Source organism: Eptesicus fuscus, chromosome 21, assembly GCF_027574615.1.
Source record: "Eptesicus fuscus isolate TK198812 chromosome 21, DD_ASM_mEF_20220401, whole genome shotgun sequence".
Classification (NCBI taxonomy): Eukaryota; Metazoa; Chordata; class Mammalia; order Chiroptera; family Vespertilionidae; genus Eptesicus; species Eptesicus fuscus.
The window spans coordinates 38,066,469-38,093,233 of NC_072493.1; the positions used below are offsets into that span (position 1 = coordinate 38,066,469).

General features: G+C 46.7%; 1 protein-coding gene and 1 long non-coding RNA gene across 2 annotated transcripts; one reads left to right on the forward strand and one right to left on the reverse strand.

The window, feature by feature from the left end:
• LOC129147817 (uncharacterized) lies at nt 1-5,845 on the reverse strand. The gene is made up of 3 exons (XR_008555028.1): nt 5,819-5,845; nt 1,615-1,836; nt 1-58 (listed from the first exon to the last, which is right to left on the reverse strand). It is a non-coding gene; the product is annotated as an uncharacterized LOC129147817 (long non-coding RNA).
• LOC103303224 (carcinoembryonic antigen-related cell adhesion molecule 1-like) lies at nt 5,683-26,765 on the forward strand. Its single transcript, XM_054711319.1, has 9 exons — nt 5,683-5,976; nt 6,865-7,221; nt 10,784-11,062; nt 11,652-11,906; nt 13,607-13,885; nt 22,094-22,220; nt 22,916-22,968; nt 23,676-23,707; nt 24,672-26,765. Exons 1-9 carry the CDS (start codon nt 5,913-5,915, stop codon nt 24,789-24,791), a joined length of 1,566 nt encoding a protein of 521 aa, XP_054567294.1. The 5' UTR covers nt 5,683-5,912; the 3' UTR covers nt 24,792-26,765.

Consider the following 26,765-nt stretch of genomic DNA (forward strand, 5'->3'; position numbering starts at 1 on the left):
CTTGTGTATGGTGTAAATTGGTGGTCTAGTCATTGTTTGCATGTATCTGTCCAATTTTCTTGAAGGGTATTGTTTAAGAAGAGGAAGGAGAAGGAGAATAGAAAATAATAAAATGGCAATAAATACATATCTATCAACAATTGAATCTAAAAGTCAAAATAAATGAGCAAGAAATTTAATGAACAAAATAAACTGGTGAATAAGAATCAGAGGGAAGGGAGAAGTGGGGGTGGGAAGAGATTAACCAAAGATCTTATATGCTAATATGCATTACAAATGAACACTGACAATAGGATGGTGAAGGCCTAGGGCGGGAACTGGGTAGAGGCAGACTATGGGGGTGGGGGGGGGGGGGAGGGACATCTGTAATACTCTCAACAATAAAGATTTTTTTAAATAATTACTCTTCTTTTGAAAAACAGCTTTTAGCTTGTTAACAGACTTTAGTATAAACTGAATGCTTGACCATGGGTCACCAAATTACCATGCAACCTGACTTGTCTGTGCACTAGGGAAAAGGAAATAATCAGATATTTTAGGGGTTACTAGACACAGGCCCTGAACTGACCCTAGTCCCATCATGAAAGGGGTGTTATCTGACCACCAAATCAGAAAACTAGGCATGGACAGTGGAACTGCATCATCAAATGGAAGTGGTACATACACGATATGGCCTGAACAAGCCTGAAGTCACAAGTAAGTTACATGAACAAGTAGTTTGAATATCCTTGGTCCTCACTCCTGCTACACTGTCCTCTCTCCCAGCCACAGCTGTGGGGAATTCCCTGCAATCTGTTGATGGAGGAAACTTGGGCCTGGTTTATAGATGGTTCTGTGTGGTATGCAGGCACCACTGGACAATGGACAGCTGCAGCACTACTGCCCCTTTCTGGGACATCCCTGAAGTACAGTGTTGAAGGGAAATCCTCTCAGAGGGCAGAGCTTCAGGCAGTGAAACTAACTGTTCACTTTGCTTGGGAGGAGAAAAGGCCAGATGTGTAATTAGATACCAATTTACAGGCTGTGGCTGATGATTTGGCTGAATGTCAAGGACTTGAACATGATTGGAAAACTGGTGACAAAGAGGTCTGGGGGAGAAGCATGTGATAGACTTCTCTGAATGCTCACTAAAAGCCTCAGGAGAAGAGGCTTTTTATAATCAAGTGGATAGGATGACCTGTTCTTTAGATGCTAGTCAGACCCTTTCCGCAGCCACCCCTGTCATCACTTGCTGGGTGCATGAACAAAGTGGCCATGGTAGCAGGAATGGAGGTTATGCATGGGCTCAGCAGCATGGACTTCCACTCACCAAGGCCAACCTGGCTTGGCCACCACTAAGCGCCCAGTGTGTCAGCTCAGAGACCAACACTGGGCCCCTGACATGGCACCACTCCCCATGGTGATCAGCAGCTGCCTGGTGGCAGGTTGATTACACAGACTACTTCCATCATGGAAAGGGAGTGTTTCATTTCACTGGAATAGACACTCACTCTGGATACAGATTTGCCTTCCCTGAACACATGCTTCTGCAAAAGCTACCATCCATTGACTTAGAGAAAGCCTATCTTACATCGTGGTACTCCACATAGCATTGTTTCTGATCAGCAGACTCACCTCATGGAGATAAAATGCAGCAGTGGGTACATGCCCATGGAATTCACTGGTTTTACCATCCTGAAGCAGCTGGCTTGATAGAAAAGTGGAATGGTCTTTTGGAAACTCAGCAACAGCACCAGATAGGTGAAAACATCTTGCAGGCTGTGGGAAGGTATTCCAGGAAGCCATATATTCTCTGAATAGGTGATGATGTTTCTCCCATAGCCAGGAAACACAGACCTAGGAATCAATGGGGGGAAATGGAAGTGACACCATTCATCATTACCTCTAATTATCTGCCAGCAAATTTTCTGTTCCCTGTCCCCAACACATTATGCTCTGCTGGCCTAGAGGTCTTAGTTTCAAAGGAGAAATTCTTCCACCAGGAGATGCAACAAGGACTCCATTGACACATCAGGGTTTCTCATTCTCAAGCTATCCAGAAAGTGCAGAACCTTGGAGAGCGCCAATCTCAGCTCCATCCTTGGTTTTCTCACAGGGGCCAGGGGCTAGTGTGCCCAGAGATTGTGTGTGGGGGGAGGGGAGAGAGGGGCAGCCACCACAGGGCCAGCTGCCTAGAATGGGAACAGGGAAGGCCACTGGCTGAGGCTATCCACAGAGGCTCATGTATGTCCTGCTCTCTGAGTTCCCAGGACCCAACATAGGGCCTGACACATAGATGCTCAGTAAATACTCAATAAATGGCCCAGCCAGCATGGATCAGTAGTTGAGCATTAACCTATGAACCAGGAGGTCATGGTTTGACTCCTGGTCAGGGTACATGCCCATGTTGTGAACTCGAACCCTGGTAGGGGACATGCAGGAGGCAGCTGATCAACTATTCTCTCTCATTGATTTCTCTCTCTCTCTCTCTCTCTCAATCTCTCTCTCTTTTCCTCTCTGAAATCAATAAAAATATGTATTTTTAAATCCTCAATAAATGGATGAGGAAACCACACAACAGACTCCTGTCACCACATGCAACACCCAGGGTTGGAGCATGTTTCTTATCAACATGAAGTCATTGGTGTCAGCATGGGAAGAGGCCACCAAATGCCCATGGCTGTCTCACGAACAAGTCTTTACCCTTTGTAGAGTCATCGCAAAGGATAGGGACCTCCTAACCGTGAGGGGTTGGAACCCCCTTCATTCCCTAAAGAACCATAGCCGGTGAATGACTTCTTCTGGGGGAGGAGCTAGCTAGAAGAGTCCTTTCTCTTCTTACAGAGACATAGCATGGTGCAAATTCTGGCTTCTCCACCCCAGATGGAGTCAGGACTGGGGAAAAAGAGAGTCCATCATGACCACAAAGGAATCAGGGGACAACTCCCCATCCACAGGGTCCCTGGTGGACTCCAGAAAACATCTCACCAGCCAGCCCATGGTATCCTGGGGAACAAAGGGAAATTCCCATGTAGGATGGAACAAGAGAACCCAGAATCTGTGGTTGCTTCCATCTCCGAGGGGCTGAAGGTCCCATAGGGCCTTCCCATCCCCTGGCTGAGTCTCCACGTGGAGCTTCTCCAGCTCCTTGGCCCTGCAGAAAGGCCTAGAGCAGATGACAGACAGGGACACAGATGAGTTGGATGCAATGCCACATATGGACCAGCCCCACAGGCTGGTGCCCTCTCTAGAAACACTCAAGAGAACCCTTACTTGGCCCTTCCTTTGAAACCTTGGGAACAAAGAGTTCCTCCTAAAACAACACATCCCCCAACGGGGGGTGGGGGGGAGGCGGGAAGGGGGGGGAGACAGGTCTCCTGACAATGGATCAGGATTCCTCTGGACAACACCTGTCCTCTCACTGGGCTTATGCTGCCCTGGGATGAAGTCAGGCAGCCGGAGACCCACAGTGACCGGGACCTGGGGTGAATGGCCACTCAGCCTTGAGGTCAGAGCCCATCTCTGCCCAGGGCTCAGGGTCAGCTCCCACCCTCTGGAGCAGGTCATCATCCCTGGTGCAGCCCCTGACATTGGCCACAGGTCTCCTTCTGCCCTCCAGGTGGCAACATTGAGACACACAGAGGACACACATGAAATTAACACACAATAAGGCTTTGGCTAAGGAGTGGAAAAAGAGCCTGATTTCCATACCGCAGACCCTTCTGGGTCCCTCCCACATGTCTACTCTGTCCCACCTGTTCCTTCCAGGGGCCTAGGAGCACCTGCTCTGCCAGGGGTCCCTGTGCTGCTCCCCAATCCCTGCCTGGCACCCCCCATGAGCAATGTGGGGTGACCACAGAAAACTCCCCCAGGCGGAGAGGACAAAGGCTGCCCCCAATGGTCAGGGAGCACATGGACAGTCTCAGCCAACAGACCCAGAGAGAGAGGGTCTCCCTGAAATTGTCCCTGTAGACCAGGGAACCCACAGCCACCTGACCTCCCACCAACATCTTTATTCCCAGGACACTCTGGAACTGTAGGTCCTTCTGGGACACCCAGTCCTGGGTCTCCATACCTGGAAATAGAGGCCAAGCTGGTGACACCTGGAGAGAAGGTAGGTCTCCTCTTCAGTCATCACCCAGCTTGCCCCCTACCCACCCCCAGAATCCTCTCTGTGGCCTTCCTGCTGGGAGGAAATCCAACCGTCCCAGCGCATTTGAGAACATGGGAAAGACCCGGTGCTGAGCTGGGTTGAGTGTCACAAATGGAAATAATCCCCAGGTTTGGGGACCTTCGGGGCTATCTGAGTGGTGCTGACAGACCCAAGACCAGGACACAGCAGAGACCAATGCTGGGGTGAGAGGGTTATCTTCCCAGGGGAAGGGGTCTCCATCAGCCTTGCTATTGAAAGTGTGCTTCAATGCTCTTGCAATTTTTAAAATATATTTTTATTGATTTCAGAGAGGAAGGAAGAGGGAGAGATAGAAACATCAATGATGAGAGAGAATCATTGATTGGCTGCCTCCTGTACAACCCCACTGGGGGTCAAGCCTGCAATCCAGACATGTGACAGGAAATCGAACTGTGACCTCTTGATTCATAGGTGGATGTTCAACCACTGAGCCACACCGGCCAAGCTCTTGTAGTTTTTTAACAACAATTTAGATATTTATAAGAAATGTCAACTGTAACATTAAGTTGTATTTATTAATAAACATTGGAGCCCTCGCCAGTGTTGCTCAGTGGTCAGAGCATTAGCCCGTGCACCAAAGGGTCGAGGATTCAACTTCCAGTCAAGGGAACCTACCTGGGTTGCAGGTTTGATCCCAGGCCCAGGTCAGGCATGTGCAGGAGCAACCAAACCAATTGATGTGTCTCTCTCACATTGATGTTTCTCTCTATATCTCTCTATCTGTCTCTCCCTCCCCTCCTGCCTTCCATTCTCTCTCTCTCTCTCTCTAAAAAAATAAATAAATAAAAAATAAATGTAAAAAATACACTTGGGTGAGGATTAACAAAAAATAATAATAATAAGCCTTAGATTTTCATGTCTGTGTTTTGTTCACTGCTAGATGGCCAACTTCTTAAAAGGGTTTGGATGAGCAGTATAAGTTCAACAAATATTTGGTAAATGGGGGGAAAATAAAGTGTGTTTCACAGTCCAGTAAGATCAACCCCCCCACCCCCGGAGCTTGCCAGAGGAAGAGCCTCTGGTCCACGGCACACCTGCCGAGTCAGAATCTGCATTTCTAACCGGATCAGACCCTCCCTGAGCACAGGAGGGGGGCGGGCTGCCTCACTCCCACATCATGGGTCTCAGCCTGGCGGGCATCCACGTTAACTGGGCAGCTGAAGAAGCATCAGTTCTACAGAGTCCTGTAGGCATCACCGTCTTTACCAAGTTCCACAAGTGATCCCATGCACAATGGGGTGACATCACTGTGACAAGAGTTCCTGATGTCGCCCTAGGAATCCTGCTCGGAGACACAAACCAGAAGGGTTATGAGAGGCCCCAGGGGGCGCTGCTGTGCTCGCAACGTGGAGCTCTGGGGAATGCCCAGGACCCTGATGTCCTAGGCTTGTGCTTGTCCAAACAGGTCATACATGCGAGAGGGTGTGTGGGAGGTTGGGGGAAGGGTGAAGGGGGGTGGGGGTGGAGGAGAGTCACTGTTGAAAATGGAAGAGGCCTCAGCAGTTCCTAGGGTCTGAAATCTAGCTGGAAGGTGAAGGGGAAGCAGGGGAGAGAGGAATTGGGGGAGGGAAAGGAAGAGTTCCGGGCACAGACCCCGCCCCTAGCCCACGTGACAGGGGAAGCACTCAGAAGCCCGAGGAGACTCACCACAACTGGAAAAGGACAGCAGATCACCCGCTTCAGGAGAGCAGTGCCTGTGAGCGTTTCTGGAGTGAAAGCTTTTCTCACAGAGGGAGGGACCATGGAGTCCCCTTCAGCCCCTGCTCGCAGAGGGTGCGTCCCCTGGCAGGGGCTCCTGCTGACCGGTAAGAAGAGGGCAATCCCTGGGGGTGGACAGAAAAGGGGAGACAGAGACTGGCTGGGGTCTCTTGGGGAGCACAGCGCTCAGAGAGGGCCAGAGGGTTTCTGTTTGGACCTGAGGGGAGAGGGCAGGGGAGCAGAGTAGGATGTGGGAGGGGGCTCAGCAGCAGGTCAATCATATGATCTGGAGGTGGTGAGGGGCAGGAAAACCTTGTTTATGGTAGGTTTTACAAGTTATTCCTCACTGAGGAATAATTTCTGAAAACTGATGATAATAACAATTTGTGTCAGGGTGACACAAGAAAAACCTAACTAGGGGCACTAAGCGTTGTCTTTACCACCAACCTCAGAACTGGGCACATACACCCCAGCGGGTGCAGGACCCTGGGAACATTTATTCATTCACCCGCAGGTATTTGCAGCCTGTTGCAGGCACTGGGGGTGCAACAAGATCAGACAAGCCCCTTCCCCCATGAAGGTCATGTTCTTTTGGGAGGAGACAGACAAGGAAACATCTACATGTGATGTCAGATACCTACAGGTGCCATGAGGAAACAGCAGGGACAGGTCAGAAAGTGAAAACAGCGTCTTTAAAGGGTCAGTGGAGGTCACTCCCAGGGATGCCCCTGAGTGTCAGCAGAGGTCTGAGGACAGTGAGGAGGAGAGCTGGGCAGATGGGCAGACAACTGGGAACGTTCTCAAAACAGAAAAAATAACAGGTTCAGAGGTGCTGAAGTCATGGTGGCCATGCTGCTGACCTTGACCACAGGAGACACACACACATACTCTGACCAAGACTGAGAGATGAAGAGACCTGCTCAGGACCCAGGGCCTCATCTCTCCTTTCCAATACATACCTCCAAATATTGATCAATTTCTCTCTTCCCTCCTAGCCTCACTCCTCACCCTCTGGAGCCTGCCCACCACTGCCCAGCTCACTATTGAATCAGTGCCGCCCGATGCTGCCGAAGGGAAGGACGTGCTTCTCCGTGTCCACAACCTGCCTGGGAATCCTGGAAGCTATATTTGGTACAAAGGGGACACAGAAAACAACAATAAAATTCTAACATATGTAATAGACAATCAAACAACTAACCCCGGGCCTGCAAACAGTGGTAGAGAGAGAATATACCCCAATGGATCCCTGCTGTTCCAGAACGTCACCCTGAAGGACACAGGATACTACACCCTACAAGCCATAGACAAAGATACTCAGAGCAAACTAGTAACTGGACAGCTCCGTGTACACCGTGAGTGATTGCTCTCTGACCTCTGGGTGCCGGGTGGGTGAACTCTACTTCACACACAGGACTGACAGCCCTGGACTCTCCTCCATCCCCCTCTGCATCATCTCCCAGGTTGGGTTTGGGCATTTAGTGCAGGACACACACAGTGGAGACAAACTTCCTAAGATCAGAGTTCCCTCCCCAGATTCCAGCCCTGCAGACATTCTCCACAGAGAGAAGGACCAGTCTCATCCAGGCCCCTGGGCCCTTCCCATGACCATGACCCTGAGAAAGACTCTGCAGGGCTGGTCAGGGCCTGGACTGATGGGGCAGCCCCTCCCCAGACATCAGTCCCAGGGCTCCTGACTCCAGGGTCCCTGAGGAGCCTGTGCCATGTTGGGTTTGGTCTGTGGCAGGGTGACTGGGAGCAACAGTTTCCCAGGTGCCCGAGTCACAAGGCTCCTGAGCTGGTTACCAGCCAGGGCTCAGCCTCAAGAGCCACATCTGGGCAGGGATGGCACCTGCTTCTTCACCTGAGACTATGTGTGGAGAGGACATGTGGACAAGGCCCCCAGGTCATTAACCAACTGCCCTGGGGGACATAGCAGAATCCAGAGGAAGGTCAGCATCCCCAGAGAGGAAGAGAAGATGCTCCTGGCAGCTCCTTGTCTACCAGGGATCTGGCCAGGGAGTCCTCTCTCATGGACAAATAACAGATGCTGTTAACTTGGGAAGCTCCTCTTTTCCAAACTTTAAGTCAGCAAATTGCAAAAGATTTAAGGTTCATTCAAAGACAACATAGTACACCTAAGACCATTTACCATTTATCCTGTTTTATTCAGGGGAAACTGAGTTACAGGGGGATGCAGCACTCAATTAGAGTCAGGCAGACCCTGACTGGCCAATCAGAATCATGCCAAGGTCTTTCTGCAGTAACAGCCCATCCTCGCCTCCACTTCAAAGGCCTTATTATGCATTTGTGGACCCTGAAGCCAGCTATTGCTTCAGATCCTTTCTTCTTAAGTGTCCCCAACAGACAGGGAGAGATTCTGGTCTGGGGAGTGATAACAAATGGAGAATTGATCTGCTTTTATTCTAGAATCAAATTACCTGCAGTAACAGTCAGAGTCAGTGCTGGGAACACCTAGGCCCTTCCCTCAGATGGCCGATCCACACCTCCCTGCACTGGACTGGAAACCACTTGTTTCCTGATGTGTTAGTATCACTTCCACTAGGTATAAAGGAAAGGACTTTGCCTTCTCACTCCCCACTCTACACCTGCAACCAGCTCAGGGACCAGCAGGTAACAAATACCCAGTTGCTTGTGATGAAGGAGGGAAGAATTGTGGTCAAGAATGAATGATAATCTCTACAGAGACTGGAACCTGGATGCAGAGTTCCAGACCCATGTTCCATCCCTCTGACCACCTGTCCCTGAAGACCTCCCTTCCCAACTGCCCCCAGGAGCCAAGCCTCATGGTGACTGTGGGGCTGTTCCACTGTGGGAGGTTGTTCCAGCCTGCACTGGTCCTGCCCTGGGACAGCGGTGGGATCTTGGTCCCTGGGGTCTTTGAAATCACCTGTAACCGCACTGCTCACTACCAAACACATTTCTGGGGCTCTCTGCTCATTCCATGTCCCTCATCTGCCTCCTCTTTCACTCCAGCCACACTAACTTACTCTGCTCTGCTTCCCCCACTGTGCAGTCTCCCCAGATTGTCCTGCTAACACCTGTGTCCAGGCCCACCCTCCCGGGCGATAGGAGAGGACACAGAAATCAGTGGGAGCAGCAGCCCAGGCTCCATCATGAGCCAGTTTCCCAGGTCACCAGGACAAAGAGCTTCTGCGGGGCCCCCATCCAGGGCTTCTTCCCCCCATGAAGCCAACAAGAGGGAAGTCCACATGACAGAGACATGTAATCCATTGACCTACTCTCTACAGGACTCAACCAGGAAGTCAAAGGCAGAAGGACAGGTCTCAGTCCCCAAAAGCTCATGGGCTCACTTCACCCCTAACTCATGCATGACTCACATCCTCCTCCTGGTGTGAGGCTCCCATTCCGCCCACTGGCTCCCGAGACCTTCCCAAGGTGGGCCTGGTGACCCTGCACCATCTGACTGGTTCACTGCCTGTTTCACACAGGTGTTCTCATGATGACACCTTGACCACAGGGTGGGATCCTCTCAGACAGTGAGATCCACCAGCCACTCTCCTTTCTCTTAGACGCCGCCCATTTGAATGAATTTGATTCAACTCCAGTTGTTTCCTGAGTTAGAAAGACAAGGAAGAGCACATGCCACATGCCGTGTGGGGGCTCCTCCCCCTCTCCCTGACTGTCCATAGAAACAGGGAGGGACCTTCTCCCTAGCTTTACTAACATGGCACAAGTCCTTCTACCAATTTGGTATCATCCCTCCCTGTATACAGCAGAGACAGCTGGACTCACTCCTACCTGCCCCCCAGTCACTTCTGTTCTCTTAACAGGACTCACCTTCTCTCTATCCCAGGGAGTCGCTGATTTCAAACCTACTGTGGATCTTCCTTTGATCACAGTGTGACCTGGTGGGACAGCAGAATTTGGTCTGTGACCTTTGTGCTCTCCTCTAGACAGAGATTCCTCCAAAAACTGGCATTAGAACTTTGGGGAATGAGTGATTTTCACACATTCTTTCACAGTTCAACTCAAAATCTGTCTCATAACTGCCAAACACAAATGGGCCACGAGGGCCATATTTTCAGCAAGTTCATGCTCCCCCACCTTCCACAAGTCCCCCTTCTGTACGTGCTATTGTCTGAGTGTTGAGGAAGGATCCCTGCCCTCTGCAGTGGCAGAAAGCACATTTCAGACCAAGGGCAGAGAGCATGGCTCTGCTGCCATCGCCAGCCAGCTCCCGCCGTCCCTCATCTTTTCTAAATCATTCCTGGACTCTGCTCTGCCCTTTCTGGGGTCACTGTCTCATGTCAGTCACCAGTGAACTCGTGGGCAGACGGCCACACCTCGTGGCCCTGCAGCCTGGGTACTGAACTGACCACCAGACTTGCTTCTGGTCTCCCGTGTACTGTTTCTGCTCAGACACCCAGTTCAGGGACACCCTGCCCAGTCCTCTCAGGGTTTAAGGGCTATGGGGTGGCCCATCATTACTCATCTCTGGGTGAACCCTGGAATGTGAGGCTTCAGTGGAAACACATCTCGGCCCGGCAACGTAGGTCTGTGTAGCTGGAAGGGTCTCAGCACCTGCACATTCCAGGTGAGACCCCAAGGTCAGCCAGGCAGTCAGCTGGTCAGTGAGGAGCCAGGACAGGTGCGGGGTCGTCTCTGACGACCAGTCCTGTGTCTCTCTGTGATCAAACCCTGAGAGTTGTCTGACACCTGAGAAAGCCTGTGCTTTTTCTCCCAGACATAGAGCAGGCGGCCTTACATCCTCTGAGTGCTCAGCTCCTCTTGCATTTGTTTGTCTTGTGATGCACAGACCTGCCTTATTCTCTCAAGGACTGAAGTTAGTTTAGAGGCACCAACTCTGACTGAAGATGCCTTTGGAGAAGTTAAATGTACAAAACATGGCAATGTTCTCTGTTTTCTGCACAGCGGTGTTACCCAAACCCAACATCACAAGCAACAACTCCAACCCTGAGGAGCACAAGGACCCTGTCGTGTTAACGTGTGGACCTCAGATTCAGGACACCACCTACCTGTGGTTGATCAACAATCAGAGTCTCCCAGCCAGTGCCAGGCTGCAGCTGTCCATGGACAACAGGACTCTCACTTTACTCCCTGTCACAAGGAATGACACAGGACCCTATGAGTGTGAAACCCGGAACCCCGTGAGTGCCGCCCGCAGTGACCCATTCACCCTGAATGTTCTCTGTGAGTAACCTCTGTCCCTGCTTGGGCCACACCGCCTACCCAAATCCACACTGCCAGAGGCCAGGCTACATCCGCCCCTCTCAGGTCCACATACACACACCCGCACTCTGAACACCCAGGGTGGCCATACCTTCTTGTACCAGGCACATCTGATTAGGTCTTGGGACTGGGACAAACAGGTTAATGTCTCAGACTCAGGCTCAGTGAACACAGGGGCTATGGTTGGGGGTTTTTTAAACAAAGCTGTGGCCGTGACCGGTTTGGCTCAATGGATAGAGCGTCGGCCTGCGGACTGAAGGGTTCCAGGTTCGATTCCGGTCAAGGGCATGTACCTTGGTTGCGGGCACATCCCCAGTCGGGGGTGTGCAAGAGGCAGCTGATCAATGTTTCTCTCTCATCGATGTTTCTAACTCTCTATCCCTCTCCTTTCCTCTCTGTAAAAAAAAAATCAATAAAATATATTTTAAAAAAACACACAAAAAAACAAAGCTGTGACCCAGCTCAGAGGGAGAGTGTGGCCCTTACACAGACCAGGACCTTCCCCTTCCCTCTGATTACATCATGTGTGGCTGTGTTCTCTCTGCTCCAGATGGCCCGGACGCCCCCACCATTTCCCCCTCCGACTCGGATTACCTACGTGGGAAAAACCTCAGCCTCTCCTGCCATGCAGCCTCAAACCCGCCTGCACAGTATTCTTGGCTTATCAATGGGAGTTCCCAGAACACCAAACAGGAGCTCTTTATCCCCAACATCACTTTGAATAATAGTGGATCGTATACCTGCCTCGCCCATAACTCTGTCACTAGGCTCAATAGGACCACAGTCAAGACTATCACAGTCTATGGTGAGTGCCTCCTGGACCATGAACACCAAGCTCTGGGGTGCAGGTCTGTCTGGTTTTCAGAACAGAGCCTGGAGGGTGCTGTCTCCCATCCTGTGGCCATGGACACAAGCAAATCACAAAGTCTTCCCCTGAGCCCTCCCACTCCATCTCTGTAGACTCCCCTCCCTAGCTCTTCTGATCTCTCATGGCAGAGCTGGGGTCCAGCCATGGAAAGTGAGGAGGGGGTTCTCTCAGCCCCAGAAAGTGTGAAGTGGTGGAGGGAGGAGGCTTCCCAGAGGGGAAAACAAAGGTCCTCAAGGTCAAGTTGCTGCTTCTTAACACTTTCCTTCTGTCACCTCTTGTCTGTTACCTGCTCCATGTGCTACAAGGAACATACAAGGCTTTGAACAAGCTCACCTCTTTTCCCCAAACTAAAGGAGGACACCACCTCTGAGGAGGGGTGAGCAGGACAGACCCCTGCTCCCTGCGCGGCTCCAGGCTCACCTGGTGACTGGCTGCTCTGCGCCCTCTGTGGTGGGACAGGGGTCCGTGGTGAAGGTGAATGCGTGGCCTGGCCTCAGTACGGCCAAATCATGTCACCAACTGACACCAGAGCTTCCCTCAGACCAGGCTGCATGGAAACGGGGAGAGAGTGAGCCATAGGGGAGCCCTCTGAGCTGTGTTCTGGCTCTGAAGTCACCAGCTGTACAACACTGTGTGACAGGAGCACATGTGACATTGCTGAGGAGAGCAGTGAGCAGTGGTGCTTATTTGATAAGTAGGTAGATTCATCCACCAAGTCCCTTCCTGGGACAGAAGGAGCAGTGCCACAGTTTGTAGTTTATGGAGGACGCTAAGAGTACCCGCCTTTTGTTCAAACTGTGACTACTTCTTTCCAGGGATTTCGTTGTCTGTGATATTCAATCCACAGGCCAGGAAGTGAACGTCCTATCAGACTGAGAAATCCTTTAGATTGAAACTAATCCAGGTCCTAGGATCATGAAGACTGGCTGGGCTATATTCTCTAATAAGTTACTTAACAAAAGGGAAATGCCTTCCCATCTCTGTGTGTAGCCACCATACCAGAGAGGAGGGGTGAGTATTTAGAAAGTCACAGGAAGGTCTGGGAAAGAGTCACACAAAAGTCAGTGGGTAGCCCTAGCCGGTGGTGCTCAGTGGTTAAAGTATCAGCCAGCACACCGAGGCATCTTGGGTTTCATTCCCAGTCACAGGCATGTTTCAAGTTGATCCTGGCCCAGTCAGGGCATGTGCAGGAGACAACCGATCGATGCGTCTCTCTCAGATTGATGTTTCTCTCTCTTTCTCTTGCCTCCCTTCCACTCTCTAAAAATCAATGGAAAAATATATCCTCAGTTGAGGATTAACAAAATAAAATAAAATGAGGGAAGAAAAAAAGGTCAATGGGTAAAAATTCCACCTGATCATGAAGATATTGGGTACTCGGTCTGAAAAGAGGTTCCTGGTGCTGATACTACAGATGTCCAGGGAGACAGGTCAGGGGTCGCCCTGAGGTGATCTGGAGGGAAGAGGGGAGGCATAGCCTTCTCCTTACAGACTGTCACCTGAACAAAGGTCCTCACCCTGCAGAGGTCAGAGTCCTCCTCTGGTGCCCTTTACAGAGATCACTGTGGCCTGTGAGTGGCTGACATCTCTGAGGAAGGAGCCCACTCTCAGTCAGTCACCTCCTCTGTTCTCCACAGAGCCAGTGGGGAAGCCCGCCCTCCGAGCCAGCAATGCCACAGTCACAGAGCAGAAGGACACCGTGGTCCTGACCTGCCTCACAAATGACATGGGGATCTCCATCCGGTGGCTCTTCAAGAACCAGAGTCTCCTGCTCACGGACAGGATGAAGCTGTCCCAGGGCAACAGCACCCTCACCATTGACCCCGTAAAGAAGGAGGACGCTGGGGATTATCAGTGTGAGGTCTTCAACCCTGTCAGTTCTGGCAAAAGTGACCCCTTCAGGCTGGATGTGCTAGGTAAGTGACCCCTTGCCCCATTCTACATCCCTGGGAGGATTGCTCTACCAATGGTGTGATAAATGGACAGAAGTCGCAGGGAGCAGATTGTCAAGCAGGAGACTTTACAGTAAACAGAATGGCAAAGTGGTTAAGAGCTCAGTTTCTGACCCTGGGTCTGGCATTAGCTGTGACCTTGCACAAGGCTGTGTGGTGGGGTGGTTTTTTTTTTGTGGTCATTTTTATGTGATAAACTATACATAAAATTTACCATTTTAACTATTTTAAGTCTACAGCTCAGTGGCATTAAGTACATTCACATTGTTGTGCAGTCATTACGACTATCCATTAGGAGCTTTTTCATCTTACCATACTAAAACTCTGTACCTATTAAACAATAGCTCCCCACCTCCAAACCCAAACCCCTGGAAGCCACCATTCTACTTCTCTGTCTATGAATATGACTATTCTAGGTACTTCATATAAGTGGAATCATATGATATTTGTCCTTTTTTGTCTGGCTATTTTCATTTAGCATAATGTCTTCAAGTTTCATCCATGTTGTAGCATATATCACAATTTCATTGCTTTTTAAGTCTGAATAATATTCCATTGCATGTATCCATCACATTTATCATTCATCCATCCATGAGCTTCTAGGTTGTTTCTACCTTTTGTGTGTTGTGAATAATGCTGCTAAGAACAAGGGTGTTCAAATCCCTGCTTTCAATTCTTTTGAGTATATACTGAGAAGTAGAATTACTGGGTCAAATAGTAATTCTTTGTTCAAATTTTGTTGTTGTTGTTAATCCTCATCCTAGGATATTTTTCCATTGATTTTTGAGAAAGAGTGAAAGTGAGGGGGAGAAACATCAATTCGAGAGAGAACATTAATTGGTTGCCTTCCACATGCACCCCAACCAGGACCAGAGATGAAGCCTATAACCGAGGTACATGCCCTTGACTGGAACTGAGCCAGGACCTTTCAGTCCGCAGGTCAGTGCTCTATCCACTGAGCAACCCGGCTAGCGCTGTTCAGTTTTTTATGAACTGCCATACCATTTTATGTGGCTGAACCATTTTATATTCCTGCCAGCAATGCACAGAAGTTCCCATTTTTCCCCATCCTTGTGGACACATTGTTTTCCCGGTGGTTACTATTTTGTTTTGTTTTGTTTTGTTTTGTTTTGCTTTGTTTCGATAGTAGCTATCTCAGTGGATGTGAGGTGATATCTCATTGTACTTTAGATTTCTATTTCCTTAATGATTAGAGATGCTAAGCATTTCATATGCTCATTGTCCATTTGTTTATCTTCTTTGAAGAAATGTCTATTCAGTTCCTCTGGCCATATTATAATTGGAATTTTTTGTTGTTGAGTTTTAATAGTTATTTATATATCCTGGATATTAATCCCTTTTCAGATATATTATTTTCAAATATTTCCTCCCATTCCATGTGACTTTTCACTCTGTTGACAGTGTCCTTTGATACACTAACTTTTAAAAATATATATATTTTATTGATTTTTTTGACTGAGAAGAAGGAAGAGGGATAGAGAGTTAGAAACATCGATGAGAGAGAAACATTGATCAGCTGCCTCCTGCACACCCCCTACTAGGGATGTGCCCGCAACCACGGTACATGCCCTTGACCAGAATTGAACCTGGGACCTTTCAGTCCAAAGGCTGACGCTCTATCCACTGAGCCAAACCGGTTAGGGCTATAAACAAACTTTTTTAATTTTGATAAAGTCCAATTTATCTGTTTTCCTTTGTTGCTGTGCTTTTGGTTTTCTAGCCAAGAAATCGTTGCTAAACCTAATGTTAAAGCTTTTACCCTATGTTCTCTTATAAGAATTTTTTTAAATATGTTTTTATTGATTTCAGAGAGGAAGAGAGAGTGAGAGATAGAAATATCAATGGTGAGTGAGAATCACTGATCCATGCCTCCAGCAGGCCCCTTACCAGGGATGGAGCCCATAACCTGGTCATGTTCCCTGACTAGGAATCAAACCATGACCTCCTGGTTCATGGGTCAACACTCAACCACTGAGCCACACTGGCCAGGCACCCTATATAATAAAGATGTAATATGCAAATGGTCATTACGCCCTGCACGTGTAATGACCAGATCACAGATCAGCAGGAAGGTGGGGCAGCGAGCTATAAGCAGCTGGTGGAGAGCTGCTTGTAGGAGGCAAGGCATCAAGCTATGAGGGGCAGCGGGAAGTGGGCAGAGAGAGCTACAGGAGGGCAGGGCAGGGCAGCGGGTGGAGAGCTACAGGAGGGGGCAGGGCAGCAAGCTATGGTGGGGGGCTTCAGGAGGGCGGGGCAGTGGGCGGAGAGTTACTGGAGGGCAGCAGCGAGCTACTGGCACACAGATTCGTATGCTGGGCTACTAGTCTTCTAATAATGTTTTATATTTAGATCTTTGATCCAACCCTGAACTCCTGGTTCATAGTTCGAAGCTCAACCATTGAGCCACACCGGCTGGCTATATATCAATCTTTATGCTAGTATCACACTGTTTTTTATTACTGTGGCTTTGAAGTAAAGTTTGAAATCAGGAATGTGAATCCTCCAACTTTGTTTTTCTTTTTCCAGATTGTTTTGGCCTTTTGAGGTCTCTTGAAATTCCATATGAATTTTAGAGTGGATTTTTCTTTTTTTTGCCCAAAAATATGTCATTAGGTTATTGATAGGGATTTTATTGAATCTGTAGATCACTTTGAGCAGTATTGTCATCTTAACAACATTGTTTTCCATTCTATGAACACAGAATGCCTTCCCATTTATTTATGTCTTTAAATTTTTTTCAGCAATGATTTTTGTAGTTGTTCATTGTATGTCTTTCACCTCCTTAGTTAACTTAATTCCTATGTATTTTATTATTTTTTTAAAGATTTTCTTATATCTTTATTGCTAAGAATATTTCAGATGTCCCCTCTTTTCCTCCCCATTGCCCCCCTCCACGCAGATCCCGCTCTGCCCCAGGCTTTCACCACCCTGTTGTCTGTGTCCTGCGCCCCTCCCTGCTTCCCTCGGAGATTCTCCAGTGTGTTCTGTTTCCTGGCTTCTGGTTCTATTTTATTCATCAGTTTATTTTGTTCATTAGATTCCTTGTTCATTTATTTTTATTTTTTTTATTCAATTGTGTGTGTTTTTTTTTTGTCTATTTGTTTGTTTTAATATATTTTTAAATTTATTTCAGAGAGGAAGGGAGAGGGAGAGAGAGACAGAAACATCAATTATGGGAGAGAATCATTGATTGGCTGCCTCCTGCATGCCTCCTACTAGGGATCGAGCTCCCAACCTGGGCATGTGCCCTTGAACGGAATTGAACTAGGACCCTTCAATCCACAGGCGGACATTCTATCCACTGAGCCAAACCGACTAGGGCTCAATTGTTGATAGATATGTATTTATTGCCATTTTATTGTTCATGCTTTTTATCTTTTTCTTCTTCTCCTCTTCCTCCTCCTCCTCCTCCTCCTTCTTCTTCTTCAAGAAGACCCTTTAATATTTCTTGTAATACATGTTTGGTGGTGATGAACTCCTTTAGCTTTTTCTTGTCTGTGAAGCTCTTTATCTGACCTTCAATTATAAATTACAGCTTTGCTGAGTAGAGTAATCTTGGTTGTAGGTCCTTGCTTTTCATCACATTGAATATTTCTTGCCACTCCCTTCTGGCCTGCATAGTTTCTGTTGAGAAATCAGTTGACAGTCATATGGGCGGGCCCTTGTAGGTAACTAACTGCTTTTCTTTTGCTGATTTTAAGATTCTTTCTTTGCCCTAATCGGTTTGGCTCAGTGGATAGAGCATCAGCCCGCAGACTCAAGGGTCCCAGGTTCGATTCCGGTCAAGGGCACATGCCTGGGTTGTGGGCACATCCCCAGTAGGGGGTGTGCAGGAGGCAGCTGATCGGTGTTTCCAACTCTCTATCCCTCTCCCTTTCTCTCTGTAAAAAATCAATAAAATGTATTTAAAAAAAAAAAGATTCTTTGTCTTCGATATTTGGCATTTCAAGTATGATATGTCTTGGTGTGAGCCTCTTTGGATTCCTCTTTTTTGGGACTCTTTGTGCTTCCTAGACTTGTAAGTCTATTTCTTTCTGTCATTATTTCTTCAAATAGGTTTTCAACATCTTGCTCTCTCTCTTCTCCTTCTGGCACCCCCATAATGCAAATGTTGGTATGCTTGAAGTTGTCCCAGAGAATCCGTATACTACCCTCATATTTTTGTATTCTTTTTTCTCTTTGCTCTTCTGATTGGGTGTTTTTTACTTTCTCATATTTCAAATTGTTGATTTGATTCTCTGAATCCTCTCCTTTACTCTTGATTCCCTGTAAATCATTCTTCACTTCAGTTGGTATATCCTTCATTTCTGACTGGTCCTCTTTCATGTCTTTGGTGGTCTCACTAATTTCTTTGAAATTCTCACTAAGTTCCTTGACATCTCACTAAGATCCTTAAAACACTCATTATGTTCCTTGAGCATACTTATAACCATTGTTTTGAACTCTTCATCTAGTAGTTTGCTTGCTTCCATTTCATTTAGTTCTTTCTCAGGAGACTTCTGTTCTTTCATTCATGACAAGTTTCTTTGTCTTCTTATTTTGGCTGCTTCCCTGTGTTTGTTTCTATGTATTAGGAAGAGCTGCTATGTCTCCTGAATTGGTAGAATGGCCTTGTGTAGTAGGTGTCTATAGGGCCCAGTGGCTCAGCCTCCCCAGTCACCTGAACTGGGTACTCTCAGTGCACCCCCGTGTGGGCTGTGTGCACTGTCCTGTTGTAGCTGAGCCTTGACTGCTGCTGGTGTCACTGGGAGGAATTGACCCCCAGGCCAATTGGTTGTGAGGACCAGCTGTGACTACAGCAGACACCACTATGGAACAGGACTTGTTTCCGTGGGACTTTGGTGCTCACCAAGTCTGTCCATTGAGAGTGTCACTTGTGGATGTGGTAGAGTTATAATCTTGCATGGTCTGAAACTGTCCACTGAGTGCACTGGCTCTGAGGCCTCCCAGGAGGTGCAAAGTCAGCCACTGCCTGTGCCCTGCCTAGGGCCACCTGGCATGAGGTACAGAGTGGTCTGCAATGGCTGCTACTTGTATTGGACTAGGAGGTGCCCAGGAGAGACCAAGCTGTGAACCTTGGCAAACTGATTCTAGTGTCTGGCCTGGGGCCACTTATCAAGAGGTATGGAGCACACTGAGTCCAGTTGCTACTTGTTTGAGAGATTTTAGGCAAGTCTGAAGCCTGAGCCAGAATAGGCCATTCATATAGAAGAGACACTACAAATAGCTTGGGAGGGGCTGCAAATTGAGTGGGACAGGATCTGCGGAACTCACCAGGGTGGGACAAACAGTGTGGGCCAGGTTGATGGAGACTCAGATATGGAGCGCCTGCCAGTCAACTGTGTGTGTGTGGGGGGGGGGGGGGGGGGGGGACGACATCACAGCACTTTTTGGGAGAAAGCTGCCCCTGAGTTCTTTCCCTGACACCAGACAATATAATTCCTCCCCGTATGTCCCTGGATCCTTTCAAGATGCTTCCCCATGATTGGAGCTCAGAGGGAGTAAGTTTGGGTAAGCCCATGTGCTGGCTCATTAAGTGGAACTGCCTGCGACTCCAGTAGTCTCCATGTCACTCAGCCACAATCCTCGCTTGGTTTTTACCACCCAAAGTTACAGGGACATCTCTTCCCAGCACTGGAACCCTGGGCTGGGGGTCTTGTGTGGGGCTGGGACTCCTTGCTCCTCATGAGGCCTCCTCAGCCAAGATATTCCTCCTAATTAAAAACACACCACATGTGGGTATAAAACCAGCCCATTCCTCACCTCTACACCTCCTACCAATCTCAATGTTCTTTCTTCTTTAATCCTCTAGCTGTAGAACTTCCATTCAACCAGACTTCAAGCAATTCTGAATAATGGTCATTCTGTATTTTAGTTGTAATTTTGATGTGGTTGTGGGAGGATGCAAGTACCAGCATTTACCTACATCGCCATTTTGGTTCCTACAGTATTTCATTCTTTTTGATACTATTGTAAATGGAATTTTCTTAATTTCCTTTCTGAATTGTTCATTGTTTGTATATAAAAATACGACTGATTTTTACATGTTGTTTAGTAGCCTGCAGCTTTGCTGAATTTATTAGTTCTAACAGTTTTTTTGTGAGATCTTTAGGGTTTTCTACATATAAGATCATATCATATGTAAAACCGATCATATCATATGCAAATCTTACCTTTTCCTTTCCAATTTCGATGCCTTTTATTTATTTTTCTTGCCTAATTACTGGCTAGGACTTCCAATACTGTTTTGAGTAGAAATGGCAAAAGCAGGCATCTTTGTCTCTGCCTGATCTTAGAAAAGAAACTTTCAGTCTTTCACTATTGAGAATCATGTTAGTTGTAGGTTTGTCATAAATGGCCTTTATAATGTTGAGGAAGTTTCCTTCTATTCCTAGTTTGAGCATTTTTATCATGAAAGGGTATTGAATTTTGTCAAATGCTTACACTGATTAAATCTCCTTACTATTTATAGATTCATTCATATTTTCTATTTCTTTATGATTCCATTTGGTAAGTTTTGTGTTTCTAGGAATTTGTCCATTTCATCTAAGTTATCCAATTTGTTGGTTTACAATTATTCATAGTACTATTATAATTCTCATTTGTTCTGTAGAATTGAGAGTAATATCCCCACTTTCATTTCTGATTTTAGTGATCTGGATTTTCTCTCTTTTTTTCTTAAGACAATCTAGTTGAAGGTTTATCAATTTTGTTAATCTTTTTTGAAGAACCAACTTTTGGTTTCATTGATTTTCTCTATTATTTTTCCATTCTGTATTTTATTTATCTCCACTCTAATCTTTATTATTCCCTTCCTTCTGCTAGCTTTGAATATAGTATATTCTTTATATAGTTCCTGAAGTTGTAAAGTTAGGTTATTGATTTGAGCTCTTTCTTCTTTTTAAAGTAAGCAATTACAATAACAAATTTCTTGCACAAGATTAACTTTCTGGGCCCCATTTCCACTACTGAAAATTACAATAATAATACCTGCTTCATTATATTGCTTTAAATATATAATGTAATAATCAATTAAACCCTTAGCAAATGCCACATGCAGCAGAAAAGTTCCATAACTGTTAGCTGCTCTTATTACTACCATTATCATTAGCCTTAGGAAGTCAGGTGGTCCTAGAGTTGACGCCCAGATCCACCTCTTACTAAACATATGACTTTGGGTAAATTTTTCACCACTCTAAGACTCAATTTTTTCATCAGTAAAATGGAAATAATGTCTATCTGACAGGGTTATTATATGAATTAAATGAGATATAACTAAAGTATTGAGCACAGAGCCTGGCACATAATAAGTACCCACAGCAGTAGCTAACATAAATAATACTCATCAATCTTGAGTTGACCAGTGAGGACAACAAAAATAAAAGAGAAGATATAGATGCAAATTTATTTATATTTGGGAGTTAGGGGGACATGACTCACAAAAATCATTGGACATGATTACTGACTAAATAAAGGAAAATAATTAAAAGAAGTTGTGTACAAAGTTTCAAGCCTAGTTTGTTCAGTTTCATCCCCTAAGATACAGCCAAGATGGGATTAGATATACACTTTTTTGTTGGAAAAAATGCCTGTTAAAGAAAGGTGGATGGAAGTGGGAAAAGCCTTGGAGATTTCTCAGACCAGGATGCAGATCTAATTACTTTGAAGGAGAAAGAGAAGAAAAATTTAAGTTGCAGTGTGGTTCTAAGAGAGTATCTGCAAAGCTGATGGGGTGTCTGAACTAAAGTCACCCATAGAGGAAAACCGTTCCTCACAGAATGGACTTATTTCATATCCCTGCTGAGAACTTGTGGGAAGTCTCTGTGCAAAGCAGATGGTGCATTTACCACCTTCCATCAATTAAGTCCCCAACAGGAGACCTGATTGGCACATATTCATGGCTGCCATACCTGGAACAGAAAAACAGGCAATCATGAAATGGTGAAAACTTATAACTTACAAAAATGGAAATCCGCCTTTCTCACATTTCCAAAGCTCCAAAAATATCTTTGTGTAGAAAGGCCAGGATGGAATTGTGGCAAGTCTGAGCACCAACCTAGAAATACAGTGAAAGAAAAAAAAAATTATAAGGATATAGGCAGCTATTATAACGTCACCTCCACTCATCCTTCTCTTTTCTATCCATGACAGATAATCCAACAGTACAAAGTCCTGGCCTCTCAGATGGGGCTATTGCCGGCATCGTGATTGGCGTCCTGGCTGGCGTAGCTCTGATAGCAGCCCTGGTGTACTTCCTGCATATCAGAAAGACTGGAGGGTATGATGGCCTTCCCTCTTGCTCTGCTTCCTCCAAGGCTGACAACCATGCTTGGGAGAGGGAAGGAGACTTCCCCTCTGTCTCTGGGCCTGGATCTGCTCCTCCTTCCTAAACCCCTGCTTCTCAGCACTAATTCCTGAGGTTTCTTCTTCCCTGGTCTTCAAGCTTCCTGCACCTCTCTCCCTTTGGGACATGGTTATTCCCATCTCCATCTGGTTTAGAGCGGGGAGATTATGCAACTAGGTCCCCCAGTCAGGGAAGCCAAGGTCCAAGAAGGAAAACAAATGAAAATACAAAAAAAGAAGCAAGAGAAAATTGAGTCCTGTGTTCTGTCAACCACAGGAAGAGAAGGAGAAGAGAGGGTGGGGACAGGAAGAGAACCTACCAAAAAGCAGAAACTGAAGGCACTTTAGGCAATAAATAAGGTGAAGATAAAAACAGCATCTACCTTCAAAAGGGAAAGGTGTCAGAGTAGAAGTAGGCTCAGAGGCAGGTGATAAAGAATGGACCTGTGTGAACATCAGGGCAGCAGGAAAGGAGTGCTCACTGGAAGGGACGGTGGGTACACTGAAGAGGAGCCCTAGGAGGAAAGGCAATGCTGACTCTGATAAATGAGCTGACAGTGTCCTTCCTACTTTAAGGAGCAAAGAGCCTATGCTTGCGAATAGCAGTCACAGTCTCTGATATTTGTTTAGGGCAAGCGACCAGCGCGACCACACAGAGCACAAACCCTCAGCCTCCAACCACAGTAAGTAAAGCCATCACCAGTGACAGCTGGTGTGTTCCACCACGCGCCCTGCCTTAGCAGGGAAACCTGGTCCCAAGGACTCAGTACCTTCTGAAATTTTAGAGGGGATGTCCATTTCCCAACCTTAGGTTGCCATAGGTCCTCACACCCTTCTAGTCACAAAAGATTCTCCTGAGACTCAGCCCTAGGAGACTCACTCAGCCAGACCTGGCAGGCCTCAGTAAGATGGCCATGTTTTCCAAAGCCATTCCTCACCTTACCCCGTCCCCTCCTCCTCTATTACGGGTGTGGGCACTCTCCTTTGGTGAGACTTTCCCTGTCTTGTGGTGCTATGGGTGCTGTGGTTCTCAATGACCCTCCTTGCCACGGGTGTCTGGTGCTTAGAAACACAACTGGGCAAAAATCAAGGCCTTGTGAACTGGAAAAAACATTCAGAAGTGGACTAAGGCCTCTGTGGCTCTACTGTTGCCTCCCTGCCCACTTCTCCCCCACCCCCTCTCCACTGGCACTAACACCCTGGGTCTGGACCACAGACTCTGAAGAAATCAAATTCTTTAAGTGATCATGGACCACCTCCCTACCGTACCCTTCCACTACCTGCCACCTCCTTCAGCTAGAAATCACAACAGTTTAACAACATCAAGCCTGTAAGGCTATAAGTCAGCTTTGCATTTTCATGGATTGCTAACTCTTCTTTCAACTCCCAGGTCAGGGCCACTCTGACAACTCACCTAACAAGGTAAGCATAGCCAGTCTCACTGGCTCATTTTCTCATTGAAATATCTCTGTGTAGAACGGGTTACTCTTGAAGACAAAAATGCAATTAAATTTGAGTCAGAGTTCCTCAATGCAGCAACAAACAAAGATATATTGGTTAACTACTCCCATTGGGTCTACCTCATGCAATAACATGGGTTTTGGAGTATCCCCATCCTGCGTTTGAATCCTCGAGTGACTCTTAGTAGCTCTGTGACCTTGAGCAAGTAACTTAACCTCTTTGATCCTCAGCTTTGGCATCTGTAATATGGGCATGCTGCCTACTTCAGAAAGAAGTTGAAGGAAGGAAATGAGATAACACATGCAAAGCACAGTTCCTAATATAAGGAAGGCACCAGGTCATTCTCCCTCCTCTATCTTCAATCTGATCTGCTCTTCCTGTCAAAAGATAATGTCTAATCCAATGGGTCTGAGGTCTTAGTTCCTTTAGTTTATAATAATTTTACTGAGCTTCTCTCAAAGCAGCACTGTAATGAAGAAACAAAATATGTCATCTCCCTGGAAAATGAAACCTTCCAGTCACTTCCCTTCAAAGTATAAACATATCCTGACTTCCAATGCATTAGTTTTGCCTGTTTATGCTCTTACTTTGAAAAACACAGTATATCCTCATATTTATCTTGTTTCTTTCATTCAAAATCTCATAATGGTTTTATGAGATTCATCCATTTTGTTGTGTGTAGCTGTTCATTTTCATTGCTGTATCATCCTCTTCCACTGTATGAATACCATAATCTATCTCTTCTAATGACCATTCAAAGCATGTCATTTAATGACATAGTATGAGGGGAAAATGGGTAATAAAAGCCCTTCTGCAAAGGTAGAAGTTTTAAAGTGGTGAGAGCAGGTGGTGCCGAATCACACCAGGCAAGGTGAGGGCCTGGCCTATGACACTGACTTAATTGATCACTTCTCGTGCCTTTCAGATGGATGAAATTACATATTCTTCCCTGAACTTCAATGCCCAGGAATCAAAGAAGCCAACTTATGCCTCTCCATCCCCAACAGCCACAGAAACGGTTTATTCCGAAGTAAAAAAGAAGTAATGCAACCAAGCTCTGCTCACTGCACTGCTGACTGATTCCCAGCCTCTCATCTCCATCACTAGGAGACCCCTTTGCCCTCGGGGGGTGGGGTGGGGTGGGGGGAGAGGAGAAGAAGCCTCTTTTCCCCTCCTCCTTTCCTCACTCAGGAGACACCTCCAGGTTCCTAGTCACAGCCCCTCCCTTCAGTGTCAACAGATGAAAAGGTACATCCGGGAGTCTGTAGGAAGCCCAACCTTCCTTGTCATTGAAATTTGGCAAAGCAGACCTTGGGAAAGAGTTGCCAGAACCTCCAACCCCTCCCTGTTCCCTGACGGAGAATTGTTCTAAACTTACCTATTGAGCCCACCTAACTTGAATTTGCCGTAACTTTGAGAGTTACATCCTTATCCGCTGAAATACATGTGTCAGAGAAGAAGAGAGAGAAAAACTAAAAGCTTCTCCTATCTCTCCAAAGCCCAATGTGAATGGACCACACAGGAAAATAAATATATAACAAAGTCTCAACAAGGAAATTCTACACCTTTGTCCATTGTCAGGGTGTCTAAACACCTTTCTGCTTGGCTAGAATACCACCTAAGCCCTTTGGCAAGACTGTCTTCAGAGAAACCACTAGAAGCAACTAGAAAAACTATCAGTGATTCCCAAGGGAAAATGTAAAAAAAAAAAAAAAAAGCACATATGTTTTAATAACTTTATGGGCTTTTATTCAAGGAAATGCCTACAGAGGAAAGAGGTTACAGTTTTAGAGGGTACTCAGCTCCCAATAAGAAACAGTCTAGTCGTGGCTGGTGTCGCTCAGTGATTAGAGCATTGGCCCAAGGACCTAAAGGTCTCAGGTTTGATTCCTGGTCAAGGGCCTGTACCTGTGTTGCAGGTTGGATTCTTGGCCCCAGTTGTGTTCATGCAGGAGGCAACCAATCAATGTGTTCCTCTCGTGTAGCTTTTTCTCTTCCTCCTCCTCTAATTCTCCCCCTCCCTTCCTCCCTTCCACTCTAAAAATATCCTCGGGTGAAGATTAAAAAAAAAAAAAAGAAAGAAACAATCTGCTAGGAATTTCAGAAAGGAATCAGAGTTACCCTTCAGAGATTATTTAAATAATTATTAAAGAATGCACAATTTGGGGTACTGGGTTTGTTCCCGTCTCTGAGACATTTCACCATTTTCATCTTTGAAACTTCTGTGTGAAAGGGGTTACTTTTACTTGGCTTTGCTTTGTAAACCAATCTGAGGACCTGAGATGAAAGAAGCCGCCAAAGCCCCTCCCTTGGCCAGGAGCTCCTCAAGCTTTTATGTCAGTGGCTCCAAGTGGAAAAGAAGACCAGTTTCTCTCATTCACGGCTGGAAGTGGATCTAAGTCAGTTTCCGGGCATCTCGGGCCAATCATCAACCACCATTCGAGTCCATGTTTCTGCCTGTGCATGTTCTGTCCATCTTCCCCACTTACTGACTCAGGAAACCTGGGCCTCTGCTAAGGTGTGTTTGGATCTTGAGAAGTGGGAGCCCTGAAGGGAACACTGTCACTCACACTGTTGCCATTGTTTACAACCCAGAAAGCTGCACTGGTGCTGACGCTCTTTAGGACACAGGGGAGGATCATAACTGGGCCCCAGGCTCTGGAATTTTTCTCCCATGGGTTCTGAGTCCCATTGTGTCAGAATAAAAAAGGGCAAGGGAAGGAGAGGCAAACTATTGCCCACCCAGCCTTCCACATGGATGACTGTCTTTGGGGCTATTGAGAGAAATAATTTATTCAATATTGATTACTGGATCTCATGCTGTGTCTAAGAGGCCCCTCAGAGAGGATTAGTTGGGAGTTCTCTGTACTCAGGTACCTCTTTCAGGGTTTTCTGACCCTGACACAGACTGTAAATACTTCACCTCATCTGTGCTATTCTGTTATTTAATTTTGTCTGGCTAAGGCCACTTCTGAATTATTTGTAAAATTTGCTCTATATTTATAATAAAAATTATATA

What these genes read in the sequence shown, in the direction of transcription:
- LOC103303224 (XM_054711319.1), top strand. Translation starts at nt 5,913, where the DNA reads ATGGAGTCCCCTTCAGCCCCTGCTCGCAGAGGGTGCGTCCCCTGGCAG. An exon ending in CAAGACTATCACAGTCTATG is followed by an intron (nt 11,907 to 13,606) that starts GTGAGTGCCTCC and finishes TGTTCTCCACAG; the next exon opens with AGCCAGTGGGGAAGCCCGCC. An exon ending in CTTCAGGCTGGATGTGCTAG is followed by an intron (nt 13,886 to 22,093) that starts GTAAGTGACCCC and finishes TATCCATGACAG; the next exon opens with ATAATCCAACAGTACAAAGT.